The sequence below is a fragment of the Anolis sagrei genome, chromosome 3 (assembly GCF_037176765.1).
Source record: "Anolis sagrei isolate rAnoSag1 chromosome 3, rAnoSag1.mat, whole genome shotgun sequence".
Lineage (NCBI taxonomy): Eukaryota > Metazoa > Chordata > Lepidosauria > Squamata > Dactyloidae > Anolis > Anolis sagrei.
This window is the reverse complement of record NC_090023.1, coordinates 5,531,919-5,556,202: the sequence shown is the minus strand read 5'-3', so window position 1 is coordinate 5,556,202 and position 24,284 is coordinate 5,531,919. Positions and strand designations below refer to the sequence as shown.

Genomic DNA, 24,284 nt, shown 5'->3' with positions numbered 1-24,284 from the left:
GCTAGGTGTGAACGTTTCAACTGACCACCTTGATTAGCATTTGATGGCCTGGCAGTGCCTGGACAATTTCAACAGAAAGGAGGAAACCTTGATAATGAACAAAATCTGGCTATCAGTATTCAAAAACTATAAAATTACAACAGCAAAACAACAGAGAGGAAACAATCTGGGACATCTAATCACCTCTCTACAAAAGATTCCCCCAGGCACTGCCAGGCCATCAAATGCTAATCAAGGTGGTCAGTCGAAACATTCACACCTAGCTCCAGCAGACAAGAGTCCTTTGTCCCACCCTGGTCATTCCACAGATATATAAACCCATTTTCTTAGTTCCAACAGACCTCACTACCTCTGAGGATGCTTGCCATAGATGCAGGCGAAATGTCGGGAGGGAATGCCTCTAGAACATGGTCATATAGCCTGAAAAAACCTACAACAACTCAGTGATTCTGGCCATGAAAGCCTTCGACAATACAACTCATCTTGTGTTTGTATCAAATAATAATAATAATAATAATAATAATAATAATATAATATTGGCAATTTTCTAACCCTCAACAAGCAGACAAGAGTCCTTTGTCGCACCCTGGATATTATTCCACAGATATATAAACCCATTTCCCTCGTTCCTACAACAACCCATTCCTTGTACACATCGCCTGAAGGTAATGTTATATAACATTTTAAATAATCTTTTGCATGAAACAAAGCTTGAGTACTGAACTGCCAGAAAGCAATGGTGTCCTTATCTCAGCCAGGTATCTGAACAATTTTGGAATATTTCAGAATGCCAAACTAGGGATGCTCAACCTGTATTTTCAGAAACCAAGCTTACCGCTTTCGCTGAACTCTGCTCCACGTAAAACATCCAATGATTCTGACTCTTGAACTGGGAAGTGGTATTGCACGTAGCAGTCGGCCTCTCCCCAGACGGTGGACTGGAGGGGAGTGAGCCCTTTAATGCTCTCAATGTGGATCTCAAAGACGTGCTCCATCAAGCCTTCCTTTTCTGGCCGCTAAATAAGACAAAATGGAATCTTCATGAAAAAGGACAACCACCTGTGGAGGAAAGTCACCAAGAGTAATGTGCTGTTGTTGATGTGTGCCTTCAGGTCAACTCCAGCTTGTTGCAATCCATATCCTAATGCTTGATAGGCATGACTTCTTCTGAGGAGGATCACTACTGTCTACTTTTGCAGCTGAGAGAGTGTCCCTCTATTCTGCTTGGGTTAAAAACAACCTCTGGAATAATACTGTGTTCAGTTCTGGGCGCCACAATTCAAGAAGTATATTCACAAGCTGGGAGATGACCAGAGAAGGGTGATCAATTGATCCAAGGTCTAGACACCATGAATCCCTGAGGAGCAGCTTAGGGAGCTGGGGATGTTTAGCTTGGAGAAGGTTGAGAGAGAGGGAATGATTGCCATGCTTAAATGTTGAAAGCAGGCCACATTGAGGAGGGGGCAGACTTGTTTTTTGCTGCTCTAGAGACAACAATGGGCAATGGATTCAAGTTGCAGGAAAAGGGATTGCACCTGAACATTAGGAAGAACTTACTAATGGCAAGATCGGTGGTCCACGCTCTTGTTACATCCCGATTGGATTACTGCAACACACTCTACGTGGGGTTGTCTTTGAAGACTGTTCGGAAACTCCAACTAGTCCAGCGGGAGGCAGCCAGATTGCTCACCGGAGCGGCATACAGAGAGCATACCACCCCCCTGTTGTGTCAGCTCCACTGGCTGCCGATCCAATTCCGAGCACAATTCAAAGTGCTGGTTTTGACCTACAAAACCCTCTACGGTTCCGGCCCAGCGTATCTGTCCGAACGGATCTCCCTCTACGTCCCACCTCGGAGTTTAAGATCTTCTGGGGAGGCCCTGCTCTCGACCCCGCCTCTATCACAAGTGAGGCTGGCGGGGACGAGGAGCAGGGCCTTCTCGGTGGTGGCCCCTCACCTGTGGAACTCACTCCCCAGGGAGATTAGATCAGCAACTTCCCATTTCTCATTCACAAAAAAAATTGAAGACCTGGATGTGGGACCAGGCTTTTGGACATTCTGGCAGCTAAAGGAAAGACCTTGATGATGGGTAGGAATTGACGGAACGGAATGGATTTATGGAACTCTGAACACTGAACATGAGATTGTTTACTATTGTGTTATGTACTGATGATTTTAACCTGTTAACTGTTTAATTGCTTTTATGTATGTATGTATAATTAACATAGGCATCGAATTGTGCCTTCTTTTGTAAGCCGCCCTGAGTCCCCCCTCTGGGGTGAGAAGGGCGGGGTAGAAGTAACTGAAATAAATAAATCTGCTCGACAGTGGAATATGCTGCCTTGGACATTGGTGAAGTCGCCTTCTCTGAAGGAATTTAAACAGAGGCTGGATGGCTATCTTTTGGGAGGGCTTTGATGGTATTTTCCTGCCTGGTAGAAGGGGGTTGGACTGGATAGCCCTTATGAACTCTTCCAATTATATGATTTGATGACTTTTTCAAGGCTACCGCGTGGGAGTCCATTGGTTGTATTGGGGATTCAAACCATGGCCTCCCGGAATCCTAGTCCAACACTCCAAGTGAAAGGACCAAGGCAGTATTGCACCACTTGACATCTGCCGGGGAGTAGCAACCAATAGTAAAAGGACCAAGGCAGTGACATCTCTGGCACATCCTCTGTTTGGGTATCAGCCAGCACCCAGAACCTCAATCAATGGCTGATACCCAATGAGAGACTCCCCCCTGGGCACACAGAAAACTGGGTGACTTGGAAGGCGCTGAACAGACTGCGCTCTGGCACCACGAGATGCAGAGCCAACCTTAAGAAATGGGGCCACAAAGTGGAATCCGCGACATGTGAGTGTGGGGAAGAGCACACTACAGACCACCTGCTGCAATGCAACCTGAGCCCTGTCACATATGCAATGGAGGACCTCCTTATCGTAACACCAGAGGCACTCCAAGGGGCCAGATGCTGCTCAAAGGACATTTAATCAATTACCAAGCTTGCAAAGTTTGTGTTTTGTTTGTTTTGTTTGTTAAAAATGCAATACAACTGTTTGGTTTGCTCCTGACACGATAAATAAAATACTCAAAGCACATCAAGCTTCTCCAAGTGTATTCAGATTGTTCAATTTCAAAGGTTCCGGGACAGGGAGCAGCAATACATTACACTACACATTGAAAAATCAATTAATAGAAGTATTATATTATGTTGTGTGCCTTTAAATCATTTCTGACTTATGAGGGGTTTGCCTTTGCCTCTGACTCCTTCTGAGGCTGAGACAGTATGACTTGCCTAAGGTCACCCAGTGTGTTTCCATGCTCTAGCTGGAATTTAATCCCGTATCTCCAAAGTCACAGCCTAGTGCTGTCAGAAATATTCATTAAAATAGCCACAAAAGAGTTATAGAATTCGTAATACTTGCAGAAATATTCAAAAAAAATTCAACAAATTATTTAAAAATAATAATAATAAACACATTCCCAGGAATTATTCACACAAAAAATAGTCACAAAATACGTTCAGAAAAATATGTTCAGAAACTATTGAAAAAAAGTATGCTAGGCAGCCCCAGATTGTGAACATTTTTCAAAAACCACAGTTTTCAAAGACTTCATTGCAGTGAAAAATTACCTTAGTTTCTCATGGTTTCCTTTGAGAATAAAATCAGTGAAGACTTATATCCACAACAAAGTTATTTTGGACTACCTTTGGAAGAGGTGCAGCAAGAGGGTCCAGGGCATGTGGCGGGCGCAGAACCACGGCGGGCCCCATCCCTTCTTCGCTCTTGAGCCTCTGCAGGGCTGCAATCTGGTCAGCGGAACCCATGGCCAGGATGACCACCAGGCTCCCATTTTTCTTGCCTGAAAAGACATCAACCAACGGCATGGGGCCATCCACAGCTAAGACCGGATACTGAGCCTGAAGCAGCAGGCTGGAAATTGCAGGATCTCTGCAGAGGCAAGGGAAAAAGACATGGTGTGACACTTGCATTGTTATATGTGCTAAATTCACAATGTCAAGAACCATTAGCCCAGACAATTCTTGTTTTGCAGGGAAGGCAAATCTATGCACATGGCAATGAAATGAAGGACAAAGACCAAGGGGAATAGTTCTTGAGACTCTAGGGCAGGCATGATGATTCTTGGAGAATGGTTGAGATTCTAGACCGGGTTGTGATGCAGCTGGCTGGGAGTCAGCTGCATTAAAATCAAAATCACGACTAACCAAAAGGTCATGAGTTCAAGTAAGCTCCCGACCATTTGTCTAGCTTGCTGTTGACCTTTGCAGCCCCAAAGACAGTTGCATCTGTCAAGTAGGAAATTTAGGTACCGCTTTATGTATGGAGACTAATTTAACGACGCCATAAAAATCTCCAGCAGTGTGCAAAAAGAATGAAGAAGTACAGTGTTCCCTTACTATTTTGTGGTTCGCTTATGGCAGACTCACTGTTTTGTGGGTTTTCCTCCCAGCTACACTGGGAAAAGCCTGTGTAAAGAGGCTTATATTCAGGAAAATATGACAGATGATAGCTCCTGAGTAACAGCAGGGAGCATGGCCTAAAGTGCAGATACTTTGAGAAGACAAGCTTGCATATGAATATCTTTGATCCAAGGGACAGGAGGTCATTGCAACAGAATGGAATAGTGTATTATTTGGTAATGGTTGCAGGCACTGTTCAACAGTGTATTTATTTATTTACATTATTTCTATTCCACCCATATCAGCCCGAAGGCCACTCAGGGCAGCATACACAGTCGGCACAATTCGATGCCATAAAAATACATACATTGATAAGCAAAAAAGAAACATTATAGTGCATTTAAACATAAGGACAGTGTATAATAACAATAAAAAAACAAAGAACTATGTCCTATTGTTGAAATCCTCATCTGTTCCATCATCTTGGGCCGTTCCTGGGTCATTTTCCGATTCAAGTTTGTCTATTTATTTCGAAGTTCCAAATGCTTGCTTGAAGAGCCAAGTTTTTACTCTTATCCGAAAGATCAGGAGGGAGGGGCTAATCTAATATCCCTAGGCAGGGAGTTCCACAGCCGAGGGGCCACCACCGAGAAGGTTCTGTCTCTCGTCCCCACCAGACGTGCTTGCGAAGCAGGCGGGATCGAGAGCAGAGCCTCCTCGGACAATCTCAACTTCCTGGAGGGCTTGTAGGAAGAGATGTGTTCGGATAGATAAGCTGGGCCAGAACCGTTTAGGGCTTTATAGGCTAAAGCCAGCACTTTGAATTGAGTCCAGTAGCAAACTGGCAGCCAGTTGAGCTGATGCAGCAAAGGAGTTGTGTGCTCCCTGAGCGCCGCTCCTATTAACAACCTGGCTGCTGCACGCTGGACCATTTGAAGCTTCCGGGCCATCTTCAAAGGCAACCCCACGTAGAGCGCGTTGCAGTAATCTATATGGGATGTAACCAGAGCATGGACTACCATGGCCAAGTCAGACTTCCCAAGGTACGGGTGCAGTTGGCGCACAATATTTAACTGTGCAAATGCTCCCCTGGCTACCGCCGAAACCTGGGGTTCCAGGCTCAGCGATGAATCTAGGATCACACCCAAGCTGCAAACCTGTGTCTTCAGGAGGAGTGTAACCCCATCCAGCACAGGTTGTAACCCTATACCCTGTTCGGCCTTTCGACTGACCAGGAGTACCTCTGTCTTGTCTGGATTCAATTTCAATTTGTTCGCCCTCATCCAGACCGTCACAGCGGCCAAGCACCGGTTCAGGACCTGAACAGCCTGCTTAGTAGCAGGTGAGAAGGAGTGTGTTTATGTATTATTATTATTATTATCATCATCATCACTCCAACTGCTGGGTTTAACAGCTGCCAAGTGTAGTGGGGGAGGCATGTAGCTAAATGTGTGGAGCTTTAGCCCTACCTGCAACAATAGATCATGATCAAACAGATGCCAGGAAACTGATTGCATATGGAAAGAAGAAGAAGTGCAAAGCAAATATCTGCCAGATTAATAAAGAAACATAGGAAAGCTTTTTACTTGAATGAAACGTAGAACTGATGCAGCGGGAGCTTCACTAGTCCCAGCAGCCTATCTCCTCCAGGGCTGTGCACCTTATTCCAGGCCTCAATGACCATCACGTTATTCTTCAGCCTCTCCAGACATTTGGAATTTAAGGAAACAGGCATTACCTAGAGATATAGTCAGAAGGTCAGCAGAGCAGTTTCAGAAACAAGGATGGCCACAGATAAACAGCAAACCCAGAATTAACTGAAGGCCCTTGGGATAGATAAGAGCCAACACAGCGGATTTGCTTTGCTCCTTACTATAGTTGTACCTCCATATTTGCAGGTTAAGCATTTGCAGATTTGATTATCTGCTGGTTACTGTATTTGCCACACACCCTCCGCTGCTGCTCTATATACTGTAATCCCTCACTACTTCGTGGTTCACTTTTTGTGGACTCGCTTTTTCGCGGTTTTTCCTTTCTGAGGCCAACGGACCTCAGAAAGGGAGGCTGGTGTGTGGGTCGGGCCTGAGGCACGGCGGGGAAGGCCTGCTGGTCACGAAGTGTGGCCTACTGCACTACCGTGGCCCCGGAAGTACCTACGGAGGCATTTATTAGGTGGACTCGCAGCAGAGGCGGGTAAGGAAGCGCGAGGGCTAGACAGCACATGCATGCGTGAACGCTTCTTATATATGCCCAATGGAAGTGGAGTGCTTTCTAAAAGTTGCTGCTCAACTAAAGTGACTGAAGGATTTTGTTTATAAGGTAAAGGAAAAGGGTTACGTAGTGTATATGTGTGTGGGGAGGATTTATTAAGAATTAAAAGAGCATAACTACTAAAATAATGTATAAATATTAAAATAAATATAGTGTCTCTACTTTGCGGATTTTCACTTTCGTGGGTGGTCCTGGACCAAAACAACCCGCAATAAGTAAGGGAACACTGTTCAACTGCAAAAATCCATCAACTAGATACTTCTAGATCTTCCATGAGAACTTGGCTATAGAATTGAGCTGGAAGATCTAGAAATGTCCAAAGGTGTTCCACAGTGCACCTATATTTATGTTTTTCACACTTTTGAAGGGATGCTGTGCCCCTAAAGCCCACAAAAGTTGAGGGCTGATTGCCCTCAACTATTTTCAAATCTGTTTATTTTAAATCTATTTTAAAACATTATCTGTCACCTCTCAATTCATCAGGTCTCTGGATATAATGTATAAACAGATTTATTTATTTTATTTTTAATTTGTATTTTTTATTTACAGCATTTTTACCCCGCCCTTCTCAACCCCTGAGGGGGACTCAGAGCAGATACAAACATTTTAAAATTTTCTGGTTACTGTCTTTTGATATTGGCACAGAATGTTTACCTTTGTTGGAAATTGCCCTCAGTCCTCATGGGGAGATAGGATGGGATATAAATAAAGTTTTATTATTATTATTATATTACATTACATTATTATTATAAAAATTAACTCTACAAAAAGAACATTTAAGAACAGACTGAAACATCTCCTAGAATAGTTTTAAAACAAGCTTAGCAACTTTTAATGAATTTGGCCCTACCTGCAAAGGTCTGAAAATCTATGACCTTAAATACTAAGGTCAAAACCCAAATGTACTCAATGGTTCATCAACATGTATGTAAATCCCATTGATTCAATGTTATCTTGCTGGCTGGCCTTAGCTATTGGATTTAGGCTTAGCAAATGACCAGCTGTAGTCACTGAAAGATGATGTTATGATTCATCGATCAATCTTCATGTTATTCCAAGACTCTTTATAACTTTTAACCATCGTTTGATTTTTTTTAAAACCCTGAGAGTTCTCCTTATTATAGAAAAGACAACTAGTTTCAAAACTTTAAGTGAGTAACTAAATGTATAGAATAATACATCTACAAAGTTGCTGCACGTGTATTATCAAAGGCTTTGCTGCAGATTTTGATGTATATACTGATTGTCTTAATTGTTACAATTGCTGTTTACATGTTTTATCCATTGTTATGTTTATGCTGGCATCAAATTGTGCCTTTGTAAGCTGCCCTGAGTCCCCCCTCAGGGGTTGAGAAGGGCGGGGTAGAAATGCGCTAAATAAATAAAATAAATAGATCAGGCCTGGGCAAACTTTGGCCCTCCAGGGGTTTGAACTTCAATGCCCACAATTCCTAACAGCTGATTGGCTGTCAGGAATTGTGGAAGTCAAAGTCCAATTCCCCTGGAGGGCCTAAGTTTGCACATGCCTGATTTAGATGCTTTCCACTCTTCCGTGTTATGCTGTTCTGAATTTTGCAAGCAATGGCCTAGGTCTGTGCCCTGTGGCTGACCTAGTGATAGTGTTCCAACACCATCAGACAGAAAATGCTCAACTTGCCTGAGAAAAATGGAAGGCAGGTTGGGTGGTGCCCCAGATGACCGCCGACCTTGTTGCTTCTTTGGTGTTGAAGAGTTTGCAGTTCAAATACACATTGCAAGAGCCAAGGAGTCCGGCCTCTCGAGGGACAAAGACCTGACCCTCTGGGACCATTAGCAGGACATGCAGCAGCAAGCCTTCCTCTTCGGAGGCAACGATCTGGGCCAGGAGGTTACGGGACACGGGTCTGGGCTCTAAATACTGGCTTGATTCGACGCTGGGTTTTTCTGACGTCTCCTGTGTTCTCTTTAGGAACTGGCAACTACTTTGCTTCAGGAGATGAGGGCTTTCAGCAGATCTGGGGCTCTTGTCAGCATTCTGGAACTTGACCCCAAGGCTCCGAACAGAGTACACTGGAGCTTGTGAAGCCACATTCACTGCCCTGGTATTGGTGGCAGAGAAGTCTTTGTTGTCAGCAGCCAGTTCCAATGACACCTGTCACATAAAATTAGAAATATCATGTAAAGGGCACCAAATCCTGTTTGATCTTGGAAGTTAACTAGGGTCCGATTGTTGAAGTTGTTTGCAATTTATAATATAGTTTTCAAAGTATGTATGAATGTATGTTTAAAATGCAGCAGCTATGTGCCAAGTGTATGCATTCCTCTGTGGAAAGAGTTAACTGAACCATGGAGGGAACTGCATTCCTAGTGAGGTCATTAATCAAGTGTATAGAACAAATGGATGCAGTGTTGTGCGTTGTATCTCATACATCACTCTGGAAGATAAGAGGTGTGGACTAGTGCTGATAACAGTTAGTGAGTTCGCAATGTTACAATCGGATGGTAAAGAAGCAAGTTTATGATGTGCTGAGTGTTAAGTAGCTTCTAACGTATATAGCTGTAAAATAAAGTAGTTTATAGCCTAAAGTGGTTGTGATTGATCTGTTCCTGCCTTGCTGTGCTGGCGATGCCACTGACACAGATCTGGTCAGTACTTGGATGGGAGGAAGCCAACAAAAAACAGATGCAGAAGGTTATATTTCAGGTAAAGGAAGGAACTGGCAAAAAAGGTATAGTATTCCTTGCCTAAGAAAACCCCATGCAATTAACTGGAGTTGCTGTAAGTCACATGTGTCAAACTTAAGGCCTATGAGCCAAATGTGGTCCAACATATCATTTTATGTGGCCCTTCTCCAGATGCTGGACTACAACTCCTATATTCCTCATCATCAGGCATCATGACTTGAGCTAATGGAAGTTGGGATGCAGTAACATCTGGAAGGCTGCAATTTGTTCTGTTTAGTCAGGGGTGGGCTTTGGATTTAGATACAAGTTTTGTGAATATGATGCCCAGCACTGAAAACACCCTTTCACCTTTGCCCAACCTCAGATTTGTTGTTCAATAACTTCTGCGATACAAGCTGTATAAAAACTCAGCAACAAGATTAATAACAGATGGACAACCTTCTGTGAATGACAGCTACAAGCACAATGATACTTCTTGCAAGCATTTATTTGTCACAGTAGTGCAATCCATGAAAGACACCCTACAGCAGGCATGGGCAAACTTCGGCCATAGGCTGGTAGGAATTGTGGGAATTGAAGTCCAGAACACTCAGAGGGCTGAAGTTTGCCCATACACTTTGGCACACGGTCTCTAACTACACAGATATCTATAAGTACAATGTAAATACACAAATGTCCTGTTGCTATAAACTTCAGCAAAAGTATCAATTCAATTAATCATGAGAATACTCAATTAATTTGTATAATATACAAGCGTGGGGGACAAATACGATGGGACTATTTACAATAGTGTAACAAATATTCATGTTTACTAAATAATTAATCATGTGGACAAATTTTAACATAGTCCCATGTGAGTTCAAGATGAGATAAAAAGTCTTGGGGATACTAAAAGGATTCCCGGGTGTTTATCGTCTTTGTTTCAGGAGGAAGAGTATCCCTTCTTCAGGTTTCTTTCAAAGTTTCTTCAATCATTTGAAATAGCATCTTCTGAGGCTTTATAAACTAAACTTGAAGAGGACAAAGTAATAGATATGCTAACCAGCACCCAGTTGCAATATAATACACTATACACAATTTAACAAAATAACATACTCACTTCCACTCGCGGAATGAATGGCAAGATCTGACTAATTATTTGGAAAATATGAATATTATGTTTGTTAAACCATTGTAAATAGTCCCATTGTATTTGTCCCCCATGCTTGTATACTATATGAATTAATTGAGTATTCTCATGATTAATTGAATTGATACTTTGGCTGAAGTTCATAGCCATCAACTCCACTGGACTGGCCATGTTGTCTAGATGTCTGACCACCATCAACCAAAGCAGTTACTCAACTCAAGAACGGAAAACAGAATGTTGGAGGACAGGAAAAGAGATTGAAAGATGGGCTCAAAGCCAACCTTAAAAACTCTGGCATAGACACTGAGAACTGGGAAGCCCTGGCCTTTGAGCGCACCATTTGGAGTCAGCTGTGACCAGCAGTGCTGTAGAATTTGAAGAGGCATGAATTGAAGGCGAAAGAGAGAAACGTGCCAAGAGGAAGGCACGTCAAGCCAACCCCGACCGGGACCGCCTTCCACCTGGAAACCGATGTCCTCACTGTGGGAGAAGATGCAGATCAAGAATAGGGCTCACCTACGGACCCACCGCCAGAACACCAAACGTGGAGGACCATCATCCTCGGATTACGAGGGATCGCCTAAGTATAGCAACAGGACATTTGTGTATTTACATTAGGCACATGGTCCCCATAAAAATGAAAAATCACCAATTAAAAATGCTAAAAATGAAGAAACAATACCCAAGGATTGAATTATAAGGAGCGATAATACTTAAATTGACACATAAGCAAGCTATGTACCTTTAAAGGGCCCAGTTGTGCTGGGATACCCCCTTCTTTCACAGGCAAGTCACAACTGACCATCAGTAGCTCAGACTGAATGACATCTCGCAGGGATAAAGCAGCTGAACCAACCAGCAGGGGCTGAAAATAAAAGAAAACAAAAGGAGTACAATGAGTTTGGAACTGGAAAGAGACTGACTAATAAGATCTCATGTCTTGTCTTATACAGCATCAGAGAGCACGGAAACCTATGTTGCTCTGAGAGGATGCTTTGCCAAGCTTCTGGTTAAGCAAGTGGGCCTCTCACACAGAAAATAAATGGGACCAGTGCGTACCAGTGTCTTGTTTGGCTATGTCAGCTGACTTCATATTGTTTGGCTATGTCAGCTGACTTCATATTTAGAGATAATAACTGTATTGTGTTTGTTTGCTTGCTTAGACTTTGCCTTCTTCCTCTCACTGCTGGGACTAAACTCATCCCTCGTTCACAGCACTACTTGAACTCAAATGTTTGGGGAACTGAAATACATACAATCAGCTGTGCTTCTGTCAGCTGAAGGGACGTGTGAGGACTTAGTGCTGTTTATTTATTTTTGTGAGCATAGTTCGGGGCTGAAAAACTTGGATTATACTCGAGTACATACAGTATTTCATCTCATAACTAATCCTAAAGTCAGAATGAGATGAGTCTAGAGCTACTAAATAAACAGATTTTTTTTTGAAGTAATCATTACCTTTCTTTCTGTGCCCTTTTTCAGGAATATGTTAAACTCAAGGTCTGAGTTCCACCAGTGAGTTATCATGGAGCCACTGAAGTGAACAGGGAACACAGACCTTTGTTGAAATTTCACCACTGCAAAAGAAAATTGGTTGTGATATAGCGTCAGATTTGTTACGGGAAGCATTTCAAAGACATAAAGAAAAAGTGAGGGAGCAATGTATACGCAGACGTATACTATGCAGCTGTAGACAAACCGACTACCAAACGCAGCAATGCCCAGGCACAAATCATATTGGTCTGCATATCTTTTTTGGTAGGAATTGGGAGTTCAGCAGCCTCTGCATGCCTTCTATTTGCTTACTCTTTTCTTAAAATCACACAAAACATAATAATTTCATAAGAAATACTACCAATGCTTCTCACTACATCAGTGTTTCTCAACCTGGGGGTCGGGACCCCTGAGAGGGCCACGAGAGGGGTGTCAGAAGGGTCGCCAAAGACCATCAGAAAACATAGTATTTTCTGTTGGTCATAGGGGTGTGGGAGTTTTGGCCCAATTCTATCAGTGGGGTTCAGAATGCTCTTTGATTGTAGGTGAACTATAAATCCCAGCAACTACAACTCCCAAATGTCAAGGTCTATTTTCCCCAAACTCCACCAGTAATCACATTTGAGCATATTGAGTATTTGTGCCAAGTTTGGTCCAGATCCATCATTGTTTGAGTCCACAGTGCTCTCTGGATATAGGTGAACTACAACTCTCAAACTCAAGGTCAATGCCCATCAAACCCATTCTATTGGTCATGGGGGCCTGTGTGGGAAGTTTGGTTCAATTCTATTATTGGTAGGGTTCAGAATGCTCTTTGATTGTAGGTGAACTATAAATTGCAGCAACTACAACACCCAAATGACCAAATCAACCCCCCTCCCCCAACCCCACCAGTATTCAAATTTGAATGTATCGGGCATTTGTGTCAAATTTGGTCCAGCAAATAAAATGCATCCTGTATATCAGATATTTACATTATGATTCATAACAATTGCAAAATTGCAGTTATGAAGTAGAAACAGAAATAATTTTACAGTTGGGGGTCACCACATGAGGAACTTTATTTAGGGGTCGCAGCATTAGGAAGATTGAGAAGCACTGCACTACATGATCCTCCGATCAGCAGTGATGGATTTAGGCAAGTACCGTATCACCTGAACAATGCAGATTGTAAAATTTCACAAATGCAGCTTGTGAAAATACCCAGTTCTTTTTGGGATACATGACTAGGATATATTTTTAAATTCATGGATTTTGCACAACCAGATTTATATTGAAGATCTTTGAATTCAAGTCTTCATTGAGACATGAATGGGAAAATTCTGAGAGGGTGGGCATTGATTAATTGCATAATTATAAAGGGTCTGTGAATTATTTATAGAGCCCCTGAATTAAAGATACTATATTTCAAAAAGATGCACAACTTCAATATTCATAGAAGCAACATACAGTGTTCCCTTGCTACTTCGCGGTTCACTTTCTGCGAACTCGATGTTTTGCGGGTTTTTGCCTCCTGGCAACGATGGAGTGTGGAAGGGGGTTTCACCCTCTCCCTTGGGAGGGAGGCAGCCAATCATTAAAAAAGAGAGGAGATACAATCACAGCCTTATAGCCCTTTCCTTATAGCTAGTGGGGGAAAAGGTGTGTGGTGCCTTTAAATCTCTCCTCACTTCTGCCTCACCCTCTGAGTGCTCTCTCTCTATATATACATAGGGAGGAGGGAGAGGCTTCCGTTAACCGGGGAGCCCCCATAGAAATCGTGGTGGGGAGGGGGAGATACGGGAAAGGGAGACCTTTAATTCGGCCTAGGGAACGTGGAACAACATTAGTAATCCCAAATCGGTCTCCTGATACGGTAAGTTGGTGTAACCAGGATGGCGGTCCCTCCGGATTGAAAGTGGTGCTGTTGAACGCCAGATCTGTCAACGGTAAAACAACTTTCATCCAAGATTTAATCCTGGATGAACGAGCAGATCTGGCGTGCATCACAGAGACCTGGCTGGACGAAGCGGGAGGTGTAAATTTGACCCAGCTTTGTCCACCTGGGTTCTCTGTGCAGCACCAACCGAGATCCGGAGGGCGGGGAGGTGGGGTTGCAGTGGTCTATAGAGATTCCATTCCTCTGACCAGGGCCCCCATCCCGCAGTCAACAAATTTTGAATGCGTCCACCTGAGGGTGGGTGACCGGGACAGACTAGGGATTCTGTTAGTGTACCGTCCACCTCGCTGCACTACAGTCTCCCTACCTGAGCTTGCAGGGGTGGTCTCAGACCTGGCACTGGAGTCCCAACAGCTACTTGTGCTGGGGGACTTCAATGTCCACGCCGAGACCGCCTTATCGGGAGCGGCTCAGGACTTCATGTCTACCATGGCGACCATGGGGCTGTCCCAACAGGTATCTGGCCCCACCCACAGTGCTGGACATACATTGGACTTGGTTTTCTGTCAGGGATGGGAGGAAGGTGGCGGTATTGAGGAGTTAACCATCTCTCCGTTGCCATGGACCGACCACCACCTGGTCAGCTTTAGACTCACTGCACCCCCTAACCTCCGCAGAGGTGGAGGACCTATTAATTTGGTCCGCCCCAGGAGGCTTATGGATCCAGAGGGATTCCTGACGGCTCTTGGGGAATTCCCCGCCACCTCGGTTGGTGATCCTGTCGATGCCCTGGTCGCTCTCTGGAATAGGGAGATGACTAGGGCAATAGACACGATCGCTCCAGAACGTCCCCTCTCAAGTAGCCGAGCTAAACCAGCCCCTTGGTTTACTGAGGAGCTGGCAGCGTTGAAGCGAAAGAAGAGGGAACTAGAGGGCGTGTGGCGTTCGGATCCGAGCGAGCCAAATCGAACACGGTTTGTGTCCTTTTTAAGGTCATATGCCGCGGCAATAAGAGCCGCAAAGAAGACTTTCTTTGCGGCCACTATTGCGTCTGCAAAGAACCGTCCGGCTGAACTGTTCCGAGTTGTCAGAGGCCTGTTAAAACCCACCACTCAGGATGGGTGCCCTGATGACTCGGCAGCTCGCTGTGAAGCCTTTGCTCAGTTCTTTGCAGACAAAGTCGCTTTGATCCGCTCTGGACTGGACACCATATTAACGGCAGTCTCTGAGGATGTAACACGAGCATCTGCTTGTCCAATTTTGATGGATTCATTTCAATTGGTTCAATCCGAGGATGTGGACAAGATGCTTGGAGGAATGAGAGCTACCACATGCATCCTAGACCCCTGCCCATCCTGGCTTCTAAAGGAGGCCAGAGGGGGATTGGCCGAGTGGGTTAAGGTGGTGGTTAATGCCTCCCTTCGGGAGGGCAAAATTCCAGCCAGCTTAAAGCAAGCTGTTATAAAACCGCTGTTGAAGAAACCATCACTGGACTCCACTCAATTCGTCAACTATCGGCCTGTTTCCAATCTCCCCTTCTTGGGCAAAGTCATGGAACGTGTGGTGGCTTCACAACTCCAGGCATTCTTGGTAGACACAGATTATCTGGATCCGGCACAGTCTGGCTTTAGGCCGGGGCATGGTACGGAGACAGCCTTGGTCGCCTTAGTGGATGATCGCCGTCGAGAGCTTGACAGGGGGAGTGTGTCCCTGTTGGTGCTACTGGACCTCTCAGCGGCCTTCGATACCGTCGACCACGGTATCTTTCTGGGACGCCTCGCGGGAATGGGTCTCGGAGGTACTGCTCTGCAGTGGCTCCGGTCATTCCTCGAGGGTCGGTCTCAGAAGGTGTTACTGGGGGACTCCTGTTCTACCCCACAACCTTTGTTTTGTGGGGTTCCTCAGGGTTCAATACTGTCTCCCATGTTCTTTAACATCTACATGAAGCCGCTGGGCGAGATCATCCGGAGTTTCGGGGTGCGGTGTCATCTGTACGCAGATGATGTCCAACTCTGTCACTCCTTTCCACCTGCTTGGCCGCTGTGACGGTCTGGATGGGGGCGAACAAATTGAAATTGAATCCAGACAAGACAGAGGTACTCCTGGTCAGTCGCAGGGCCGAACAGGGTATAGGGTTACAGCCTGTGTTAGACGGGGTCGCACTCCCCCTGAAGACACAGGTTCGCAGTTTGGGTGTGATCCTGGACTCATCGCTGAGCCTGGATCCCCAGGTTTCGGCGGTGACCAGGGGAGCATTCGCACAGTTAAGACTCGTGCGCCAACTGCGACCGTACCTTGGGAAGTCTGACTTGGCCACGGTAGTCCACGCTCTGGTTACATCCCGCCTTGACTACTGCAACGCTCTCTACGTGGGGTTGCCTTTGAAGACGGCTCGGAAGCTCCAACTAGTCCAACGGGCGGCAGCCATGGTACTAACAGGAGCAGGGCGCAGGGAGCATACAACTCCTCTGCTGTACCAGCTCCATTGGCTGCCGATTAGCTACCGAGCCCAATTCAAAGTGCTGGCATTGGCCTTTAAAGCCCTAAACGGTTCTGGCCCAACATATCTATCCGAACGTATCTCGGCCTATCAGCCCACCAGGACCCTAAGATCTTCGGGAGAGGCCCTGCTCTCCATCCCACCTGCTTCACAGGTGCGGCTGGCGGGAACGAGAGACAGGGCCTTTTCTGTGGTGGCCCCGCGGCTTTGGAATGCCCTCCCTATAGAGATAAGATCAGCCGCTTCGCTGATGGTATTTCGAAAAAAACTGAAGACATGGATGTTTGAACAAGCATTCGGTTGACCCGGTGCGATGAAGTTCATGATCAAGGACTGGCAATCACAGACAACGAAATTGGATTATGATTTTAATTAAGAGATGCATTGGTTTGTATTGGTGGCCCAATACTGTGTACTGTATATGTGTTTTATGCTTTTAATCTGGATATTGTTGTTTTTAAGTGTTGTAAACCGCAATGAGTCGCCGATTTAGGCTGAGATATTAGCGGTATACAAGTGTACTAAATAAATAAATAAATATATATATATAGCGTCCCTACTTCACGGATTTTCACTTTTCGTGAGTGGTTCTGGAACGTAACACCCGCAATAAGTGAGGGAACACTGTAATCCAAAATCTGGATTGCTTATTATTCTCACCACTCACTGCTGGTAATTCCCATGGCAAGAGATGCAGGAAGGATGAGAGAAGAAGGGAGAAGGTTCCAACCCAGGCTTACCTTCCCCTGAGATCTTGCTAGAAGCTACCCGAACGACTTCCGTTGTTATGGCACCCTGTCCTGTGCTGGTCTTCAAAGTGCCTACTGGAAAGTGAAACTCCACAAAGTATGTCCTGTAGAAAGAAAGGAAGAAATGTTAAATATTTTATTTCTTTTATTCAGTGAATTCAAGCCATTTATATTATTCGAATATATTCTTAATTCTCCGTACATGTTGGTTCCTCTACTTCATCGTCTTCTTTTTCTCCTCCTCCTCCTCCATTTCTTCTTTGTTTTCATCCGATTGCCTTTCATCCTCTTTTTTGATATATTCTCTGTCCCTCCTCTTAGTTTTCTCTTATATTCTTCTATGTCTGTTTCCTCTCCGGCTGCGGTGTCTGTTTGTTGTTTTTTTATTCTTGTTTACAGTCCTCCTTTCTTTTTCTCTTTCCCTTTCTTTATCCCGTTTAATTTCCTTAAAGAATTCTCTAGCTCTTTCTTCGTTTGTGATCCAGTACCTTTGTTCCCTATATGTGGTCATTAATCCTTCTTCTTTTTCCCACCTGAATCGGATTTTTTGCTTTTTCAATTCTTCTGTAAGGAAAGTATATTTCTTTCTTCTTCTTGGGACTGTGTTCAGGAGTTCTTTTAGAATTATTACTTTATCTCCTTTATAGAAGATTGATTTTCCCCCCATTTATCCTCAGTATTTCGTCTCTTACCGTCTTTTTAACGAAATGTACAATTACATCTCTTGCTGTTTTATTTTTTTCTGGAGTAATTTGTATTTATTCTGTATATTCTGTCTGTCTGGGTTAGTCCTTCTTGTTCCGTCCATTCCAGTAATTCAGTCAATATCTCTGTTATTTTTACTGTATATCTTCTCCTTTCTTCAGGTATATTTCTCATTCTCAGTTGGAATTCTAAATTTTTCTGCTTCAATTGCTTCTTGCTTTAATTCCAGTTTTTCACTCTTTGTGTTCAAATTCTTAATTTTTTTCTGCAAGATCTTCTGGTCCATAAGTTGCACTCTTGGCTTTGGAGGAGGGCAAGGGCAAACTCCCTCTGAATACATTCGGCCAAGAAAACCCCTTGGATCTTCCAGAAGGTTCTGGAAGATCCAATGATAGGAAATTGTTCCTGAGGCACATGAGAATAACATATAAATAATGTAGGCCAGTAGTATCTGCTAGAGTTGGACCCGAATCAGTTTGAACAAAAAATATTTGTAATATTCAGTGGTCCGTTTCATATAATCTCCTAAGAGACTGGGTAGGAGGGAACCAAAAAGCTCTGCAAAATGGATTAAGAGAGCTGGATCCGATTGGCGGGAATGAGAGACAGGGCCTTCTCAGCGGTGGCCCTCCGGCTATGGAACACCCTCCCTAGGGACATTAGATTGGCCCCCTCCCTACCGACATTTCAAAAGAGAGTTAAGACCTGGCTGTTCAAGCAGGCATTTAAAGACGCAGTATAACTGATTAATTGAGACACATGGAACGACAGGAGTTTTAATGATGAGACGCTGAGAACTGTATTTTATGGTTTTAATTGTTTATTGTTTATTGTTACTGTTTTTATAAGGTTTATACTATATGTAATTGTTTTTGACTGTATTTTATCTTGTGGGGCATTGATTGCCAAATGTAAACTGCCTCAAGCAGAGTAAATGAATGAATGAATGAATTTATCAGCTTCTGGAGAGGATAGCATTAAGTCTGCAATATACTGGAAGCAGGGGTCTGATGCAGGGCTCCTGGAGAAGATGTTATTATTGCAGCGTCTTTTTATCCCGTCCATTCATTTCTTTTTGGAAAGTTCCCTAGGCTCCTCCTCCAGAGAGAACTCGATATCCCAGCAGCACTTGCATGGGGCGGGCATTGAAAAGTCTCTGAGTTCCTCTCAGAGCATGATGGGAGCTGTTTTTTTCCTCTCTCCCCATTTCTCAGCCAATAAAAAGCCTGGTTGTGTCCATGCTCTGATTGGCTGAGAGAGAATGGACACAACCAGCGACTGCAATTCCCAGAACCCTCTCTTGCGGTTTGTCTTATTTTTAAAAATGTGATTTTTAAAATTTAAAATAATTCTTTAAAAAATCTGTGGATTGGTTAATTGTTTTGAAACTTGGCAGGCTTGCAGTTGTAAATGGGGTCTAAAACCGAGGTAGGTTCGTGCAAGAGGCCATAAAATGACTGAGGATTGAGCCTTTAAAGTTTCTCATTGTAGCTAATGGGTCGAATCTTTGCCATATGATAACGACAACACCCATCCCGATTTGAGTAACTTCCCGGTAAGCAAAATGAGGGGTTAGGCAAAAATGGACCCCAAAATGCCATGCCTTTTGGCCCAATTGCACACCTCTAGTATCTGCCAAGGTTTGGTTCCTAGACTCCCTGTGGACACCAAAATCTATGGATGATCAAGTCCTATTACATACAACAGGACAAAATGGCATTGTCATATATTCTGCAGTTGATGGAAGGGTTAATGTAAGTATTAGTTCTAAAGGGTTTAGTAATCTGTAAGTAAGAGTTCATGGGTTCAAGCAATTAAGGGTGGAGGTATGCAAGAGATGGGTTGCAGCTGGGTGTTTCTGGATATAAGGAGCGAGCCTTGGAAGTGATATTCGGGAGAAAAATATTGTTATATTTTGGTGGTGGATGCTGCTGGTTTTTCCCCCAGGTCTGTTGGATTTTCGGTATACTGACCTGTAATCTTGGAACCCTGGGACCTTGAACCTTTGGACTGGCTTTTGACTACGGTATAGACTCTTGACCCCTGGAGTTTGTTTATTGAATGTATTGTCGAAGGCTTTCATGGCTGGAATCACTAGGTTCTTGTGGGTTTTTTCGGGCTATGGGGCCATGTTCTAGAGGCATTTTTTTCCTGACGTTTCGCCTGCATCTATGGCAAGCATCCTCTATAACTCCATTGTTTATTGAACTCTCAGCGTCTGACCATTCGACTGGACCCTTTTACTATAGTGTAGCTTTTGCTATCAGTTTTTGTTTATTCTGTGGCTGGGTGCTATCTTTATGCTTTATATTTTGGTCTATTAAAACAGCCAGCAAGTAAACTGTTTGATAAAACTGGGAGTTTGGTTCATCTCTACCTAAATAAGGCAGAGCCCTGGCAACGCGACAGGCATCCCTTATATAAAATGAGAAATCAAGGTTGGCTTTTTGAATTTTTTTCAAAAAATTGTTTTCAAGCTGTGAACACAGAGTCCTTAGATATAGGAAGCTGACTGTTGTTGTTCATTTGTTCAGTCGTCTCTGACTCTTCGTGACCTCATGGACCAGCCCACACCAGAGCTCCCTGTCGACCGTCACCACCCCCAGCTCCTTCAAGGTCAGTCCAGTCACTTCCATCCATCTTGCCCTTGGTTGGCCCCTCTTATTTTGAATAAATACTGTACTTACCCAAAGCTCTGCTCATGTTTCCCGATGCCATCCGGATGTGGCAGTGTGGGTAGTGAAACAAACAAGTTGCTCAGATCTGGGCTTCCAAAGCAATAGCTATTTCATATAAGTCATGCCATCGATTATGAAAACCAGAGCACTTCTGGTGAAAAGAGCAACTGCAAGAACTCTCGCTGTGTCAAGCAAATGAGCCCCCTTACCTCTTTTTTGCCAGCGTCGGCCGAGGAGGCTTCCCGGCAGAACTCCTTTTGCCTGGGGTGATCCTAGCACCGTCTTCTAGAGGGATCTTTAAACTCTCCACTACCATTCTTGCTAAGTGGATTCGACTCAGCACTGCCAGCCTGTCAAGACTCAAGTTGACGTGTTGTGTTTCCTCGGTTGACTCCGTGGAAGTCTCATGAGGAGGAAGTGGTCTAGCAGGAGAATGGCTGGAGGGAGGAGGGGAAAAAAAAACAAAGGAAAGACAAGACAAGAGACTAAAACAAGAATTCTGAGTATCTTTCCTCTGAGAGCTGGTCTCAATTCAGAGAAGAACCTGGGAAATGCATTTTAGTGGCACGTAGGATCAAAGACAAATGTTTGAAACCCAAAATACCAACATTAATAGATCATTTCAAAAGACAAACAAACTTTTCACAGAGAAGAGAGCACAGCAATTAGAAGAAGCATAGAGACCAGTCAGGGATACTAAAGGACTCAATGGTTAATAATAATAATAATAATAATAATAATAATAATAATCTTTATTTAATACCCCGCCACCATCTCCCCAATGGAGTTATAGAAGCAAACGGGAAGCTTGGCCTGTCATTGAACATCGAGAAAACCAAAGTGCTCTTCCAGCAGTTGCCAGCCAAACCCCTTTCCAATGCCAGAGATACAGCTTAATGGGGTAACAAGAAAATGTTGATCGTTCCTGCTCCCTTGGCAGCCACCTCTCCACCAAAGTCAACATCGACACTGAAATACAACACCTCCTGAGCTCTGCAAGTGCAGCATTTTCCCGAATGAAGCAGAGAGTGTTTGAGGACCGGGACATCCGTAGGGAGACCAAGGAGCTTGTTGATAAAGCTATTGTCCTCCTAACCCTGCTCTATGCCTGTGAAACGTGGACTGTCTACAGACGTCACATGCAACTCCTGGAACGATTCCATCAGCGCTGCCTCCGGAAAATCCTGCAAATCTCTTGGGAAGACAGGCGGAGAAATGTCAGCGTGCTGGAAGAAGCAAAGACCACCAGCATTGAAGCGATAGTCCTCCGCCATCAACTCCACTGGGCCAGCCATATTGTCAGGATACCCGACTACCATCTCCCAAAGCAGTTGCTCTACTCCGAACTCAAGAACGGAAAACGGAATGTTGGTGGACAGGAAAAGAAATTGAAAGATGGGCTCAAAAGCCAACCTTAAAAGCTCTGGCATAGACACTGAGAACTGGGAAGCCCTGGCCCTTGAGCGCTCCAGCTGGAGGTCAGCTGTGACCAACAGTGCTGAAGAATTTGAAGAGGCACGAATGAAGGGTGAAAGAGAGAAACGTGCCAAGAGGAAGGCGCGTCAAGCCAACCCCGACCGAGACCGCCTTCCCACCTCACTGTGGGAGAACATGCAGGTCAAGGATACGGCTCCACAGTCACCTACGGATCCACAAGAATACTGATCATGGAAGACTATCCTACTCATCCAACGAGGGATCGCCTAACTAACTCCCCAATGACTAGGGGTGGTTTACATGAGGCCAAGCCCAACAGCATATTACAATAAAGTAAAACCAAAACACAATAACAACACAGTAAAATACATACAACATATGAGTACAAAAACGATAAGCAAAACCATACACAGTAAAATAACATAACATAACAATGAGTGGGCTGCATGTGCAAGATAAAAACTAAAATACTAAAAATACTAAAATCAGGATGAGATAGGGATGGAGCAGATTGTCTGTGGGGAAGAAACTCATAAAGGAACAGGGTCATAAATATAGACCTTCATAACAGATGGGGAAATATACTCTGGGGACAAAAACCGTTGAGGGGGAGCAACCGTGTGTTAACACAGCTTTCTCCTAAGCCAGGCACTCAAACAGAAGCACATTGCAAAATGTTCTGCAGTGCTGTATAAATACAGCCCAAAGCAACAATTTTACCTGGCTTTTTTCTTCTTTTTTGGATCTGAAGGGCTAGACTTGGGTGACTTCTGGGACCGCCCTTTCCGAGATTGCTTTTGTTTTCCAGAAGCAACAGCACCCTCCTCTTCACTGAGAAAGTCACTTAAACTGCTGTCTGACTTCTAAAGAAAGACAGAGAACATTAAAAAAATTCCTTTCCAGTCAGTCCTCTATATTTACAGAGACACAAGTCCCCTATCAATCTGAATAAAAACTGCAAATAAAGAAATTGCTACTTTTTCAACATGAGGAATGTCTTGATCTTCCAGCATGACTCTACTGCAGGCATGGGCAAACTTTGGCCTTCCTCCAGGTGTTTTGGACTTCAATTCCCACAATACTCCACTTTGGCAGGAAAAACGAAATGCAAAGATACAGAATGGGGGATGCCTGGCTCGAGAGCAGTACGTGTGAAAAAGATCTTGAAGTCCTCGTGGACAACAAGTTAAACATGAGCCAACAATGTGATGTGGCGGCAAAAAAAGCCAATGGGATTTTGGCCTGCATTAATAGGAGCATAGTGTCTAGATCTAGGGAAGTAATGCTACCCCTCTATTCTGCTTTGGTTAGACCACACCTGGAATATTGTGTCCAGTTCTGGGCACCACAATTCAAGAGAGATATTGACAAGCTGGAATGTGTCCAGAGGAGAGCGACTAAAATGATAAAAGGTCTGGAGAACAAGCCCTATGAGGAGCGGCTTAAGGAGCTGGGAATGTTTAGCCTGAAGAAGAGAAGGCTGAGAGGGGATATGATAGCCATGTATAAATATGTGAGAGGAAGCCACAGGGAGGAGGGAGCAAGCTTGTTTTCTGCTTCCCTGGAGACTAGGACGCGGAACAATGGCTTCAAACTACAAGAGAGGAGATTCCATCTGAACATGAGGAAGAACTTCCTGACTGAGAGCCGTTCAGCAGTGGAACTCTCTGCCCCAGAGTGTGGTGGAGGCTCCTTCTTTGGAGGCTTTTAAGCAGAGGCTGGATGGCCATCTGTCAGGGGTGATTTGAATGCAATATTCCTGCTTCTTGGCAGAATGGGGTTGGACTGGATGGCCCATGATTCTATGATTCTAATTCCTAACAGCTGGCCTGGACCCTTTCCAGTCAGGTTTTCACCTGGGTCATGGGACGGAGACGGTCCTGGTTGCTATTACAAATGAACTTGGTTGTCAGTCTGATAGCGGCGGATCAGCGCTTCTGGTACTTCTCGATCTTACCGCAGTGTTTGACACCGTTGACTACGATTTAATGATCCACCGTCTCGCCATGTCCGGAGTTCGCGGTCAGGCCCTCAATTGGTTCAATTCATTCCTCCAAAACCGGAGTCAGTGCGTGGAATATTTGGACCAAGTCTCCGAAAGTTCCCCCCTCCTATGCGGGGTACCCCAAGGTGCAATTCTCTCCCCTCTTTTTTTCAACATCTACGTTAGACCCCTTGCCAGTTTGGCTTGGAGATTCGGCCTGGACTGCTATCAATATGCGGACGACACCCAACTCCTGTTGCGCTTGGAGCCTGTCAATACCTGACAATTTCACCATGTTTCTCATCACTACAGAACTATATACTTCCTCTCTAGGTAAGTGGCTCATGTAAACAGGACCTACAAGTA

General features: G+C 44.4%; 1 protein-coding gene across 1 annotated transcript in view; it reads right to left on the bottom strand.

Annotated features, from left to right (window-relative positions):
• C2CD3 (C2 domain containing 3 centriole elongation regulator) overlaps window positions 1–24,284 on the bottom strand; it is a 95,824-nt gene that overhangs the window by 53,660 nt on the left and 17,880 nt on the right. Inside the window, exons 9-17 of the mRNA XM_067466445.1 lie at window positions 22,655–22,797; window positions 20,707–20,934; window positions 17,106–17,218; window positions 11,951–12,069; window positions 11,235–11,357; window positions 8,357–8,830; window positions 6,015–6,166; window positions 3,715–3,958; window positions 836–1,016 (exon numbers count right to left, since the gene is read on the bottom strand). Coding sequence (XP_067322546.1) covers window positions 836–1,016; window positions 3,715–3,958; window positions 6,015–6,166; window positions 8,357–8,830; window positions 11,235–11,357; window positions 11,951–12,069; window positions 17,106–17,218; window positions 20,707–20,934; window positions 22,655–22,797 — 1,777 coding nt within the window. The remainder of the gene's footprint in view (window positions 1–835; window positions 1,017–3,714; window positions 3,959–6,014; window positions 6,167–8,356; window positions 8,831–11,234; window positions 11,358–11,950; window positions 12,070–17,105; window positions 17,219–20,706; window positions 20,935–22,654; window positions 22,798–24,284) is intronic.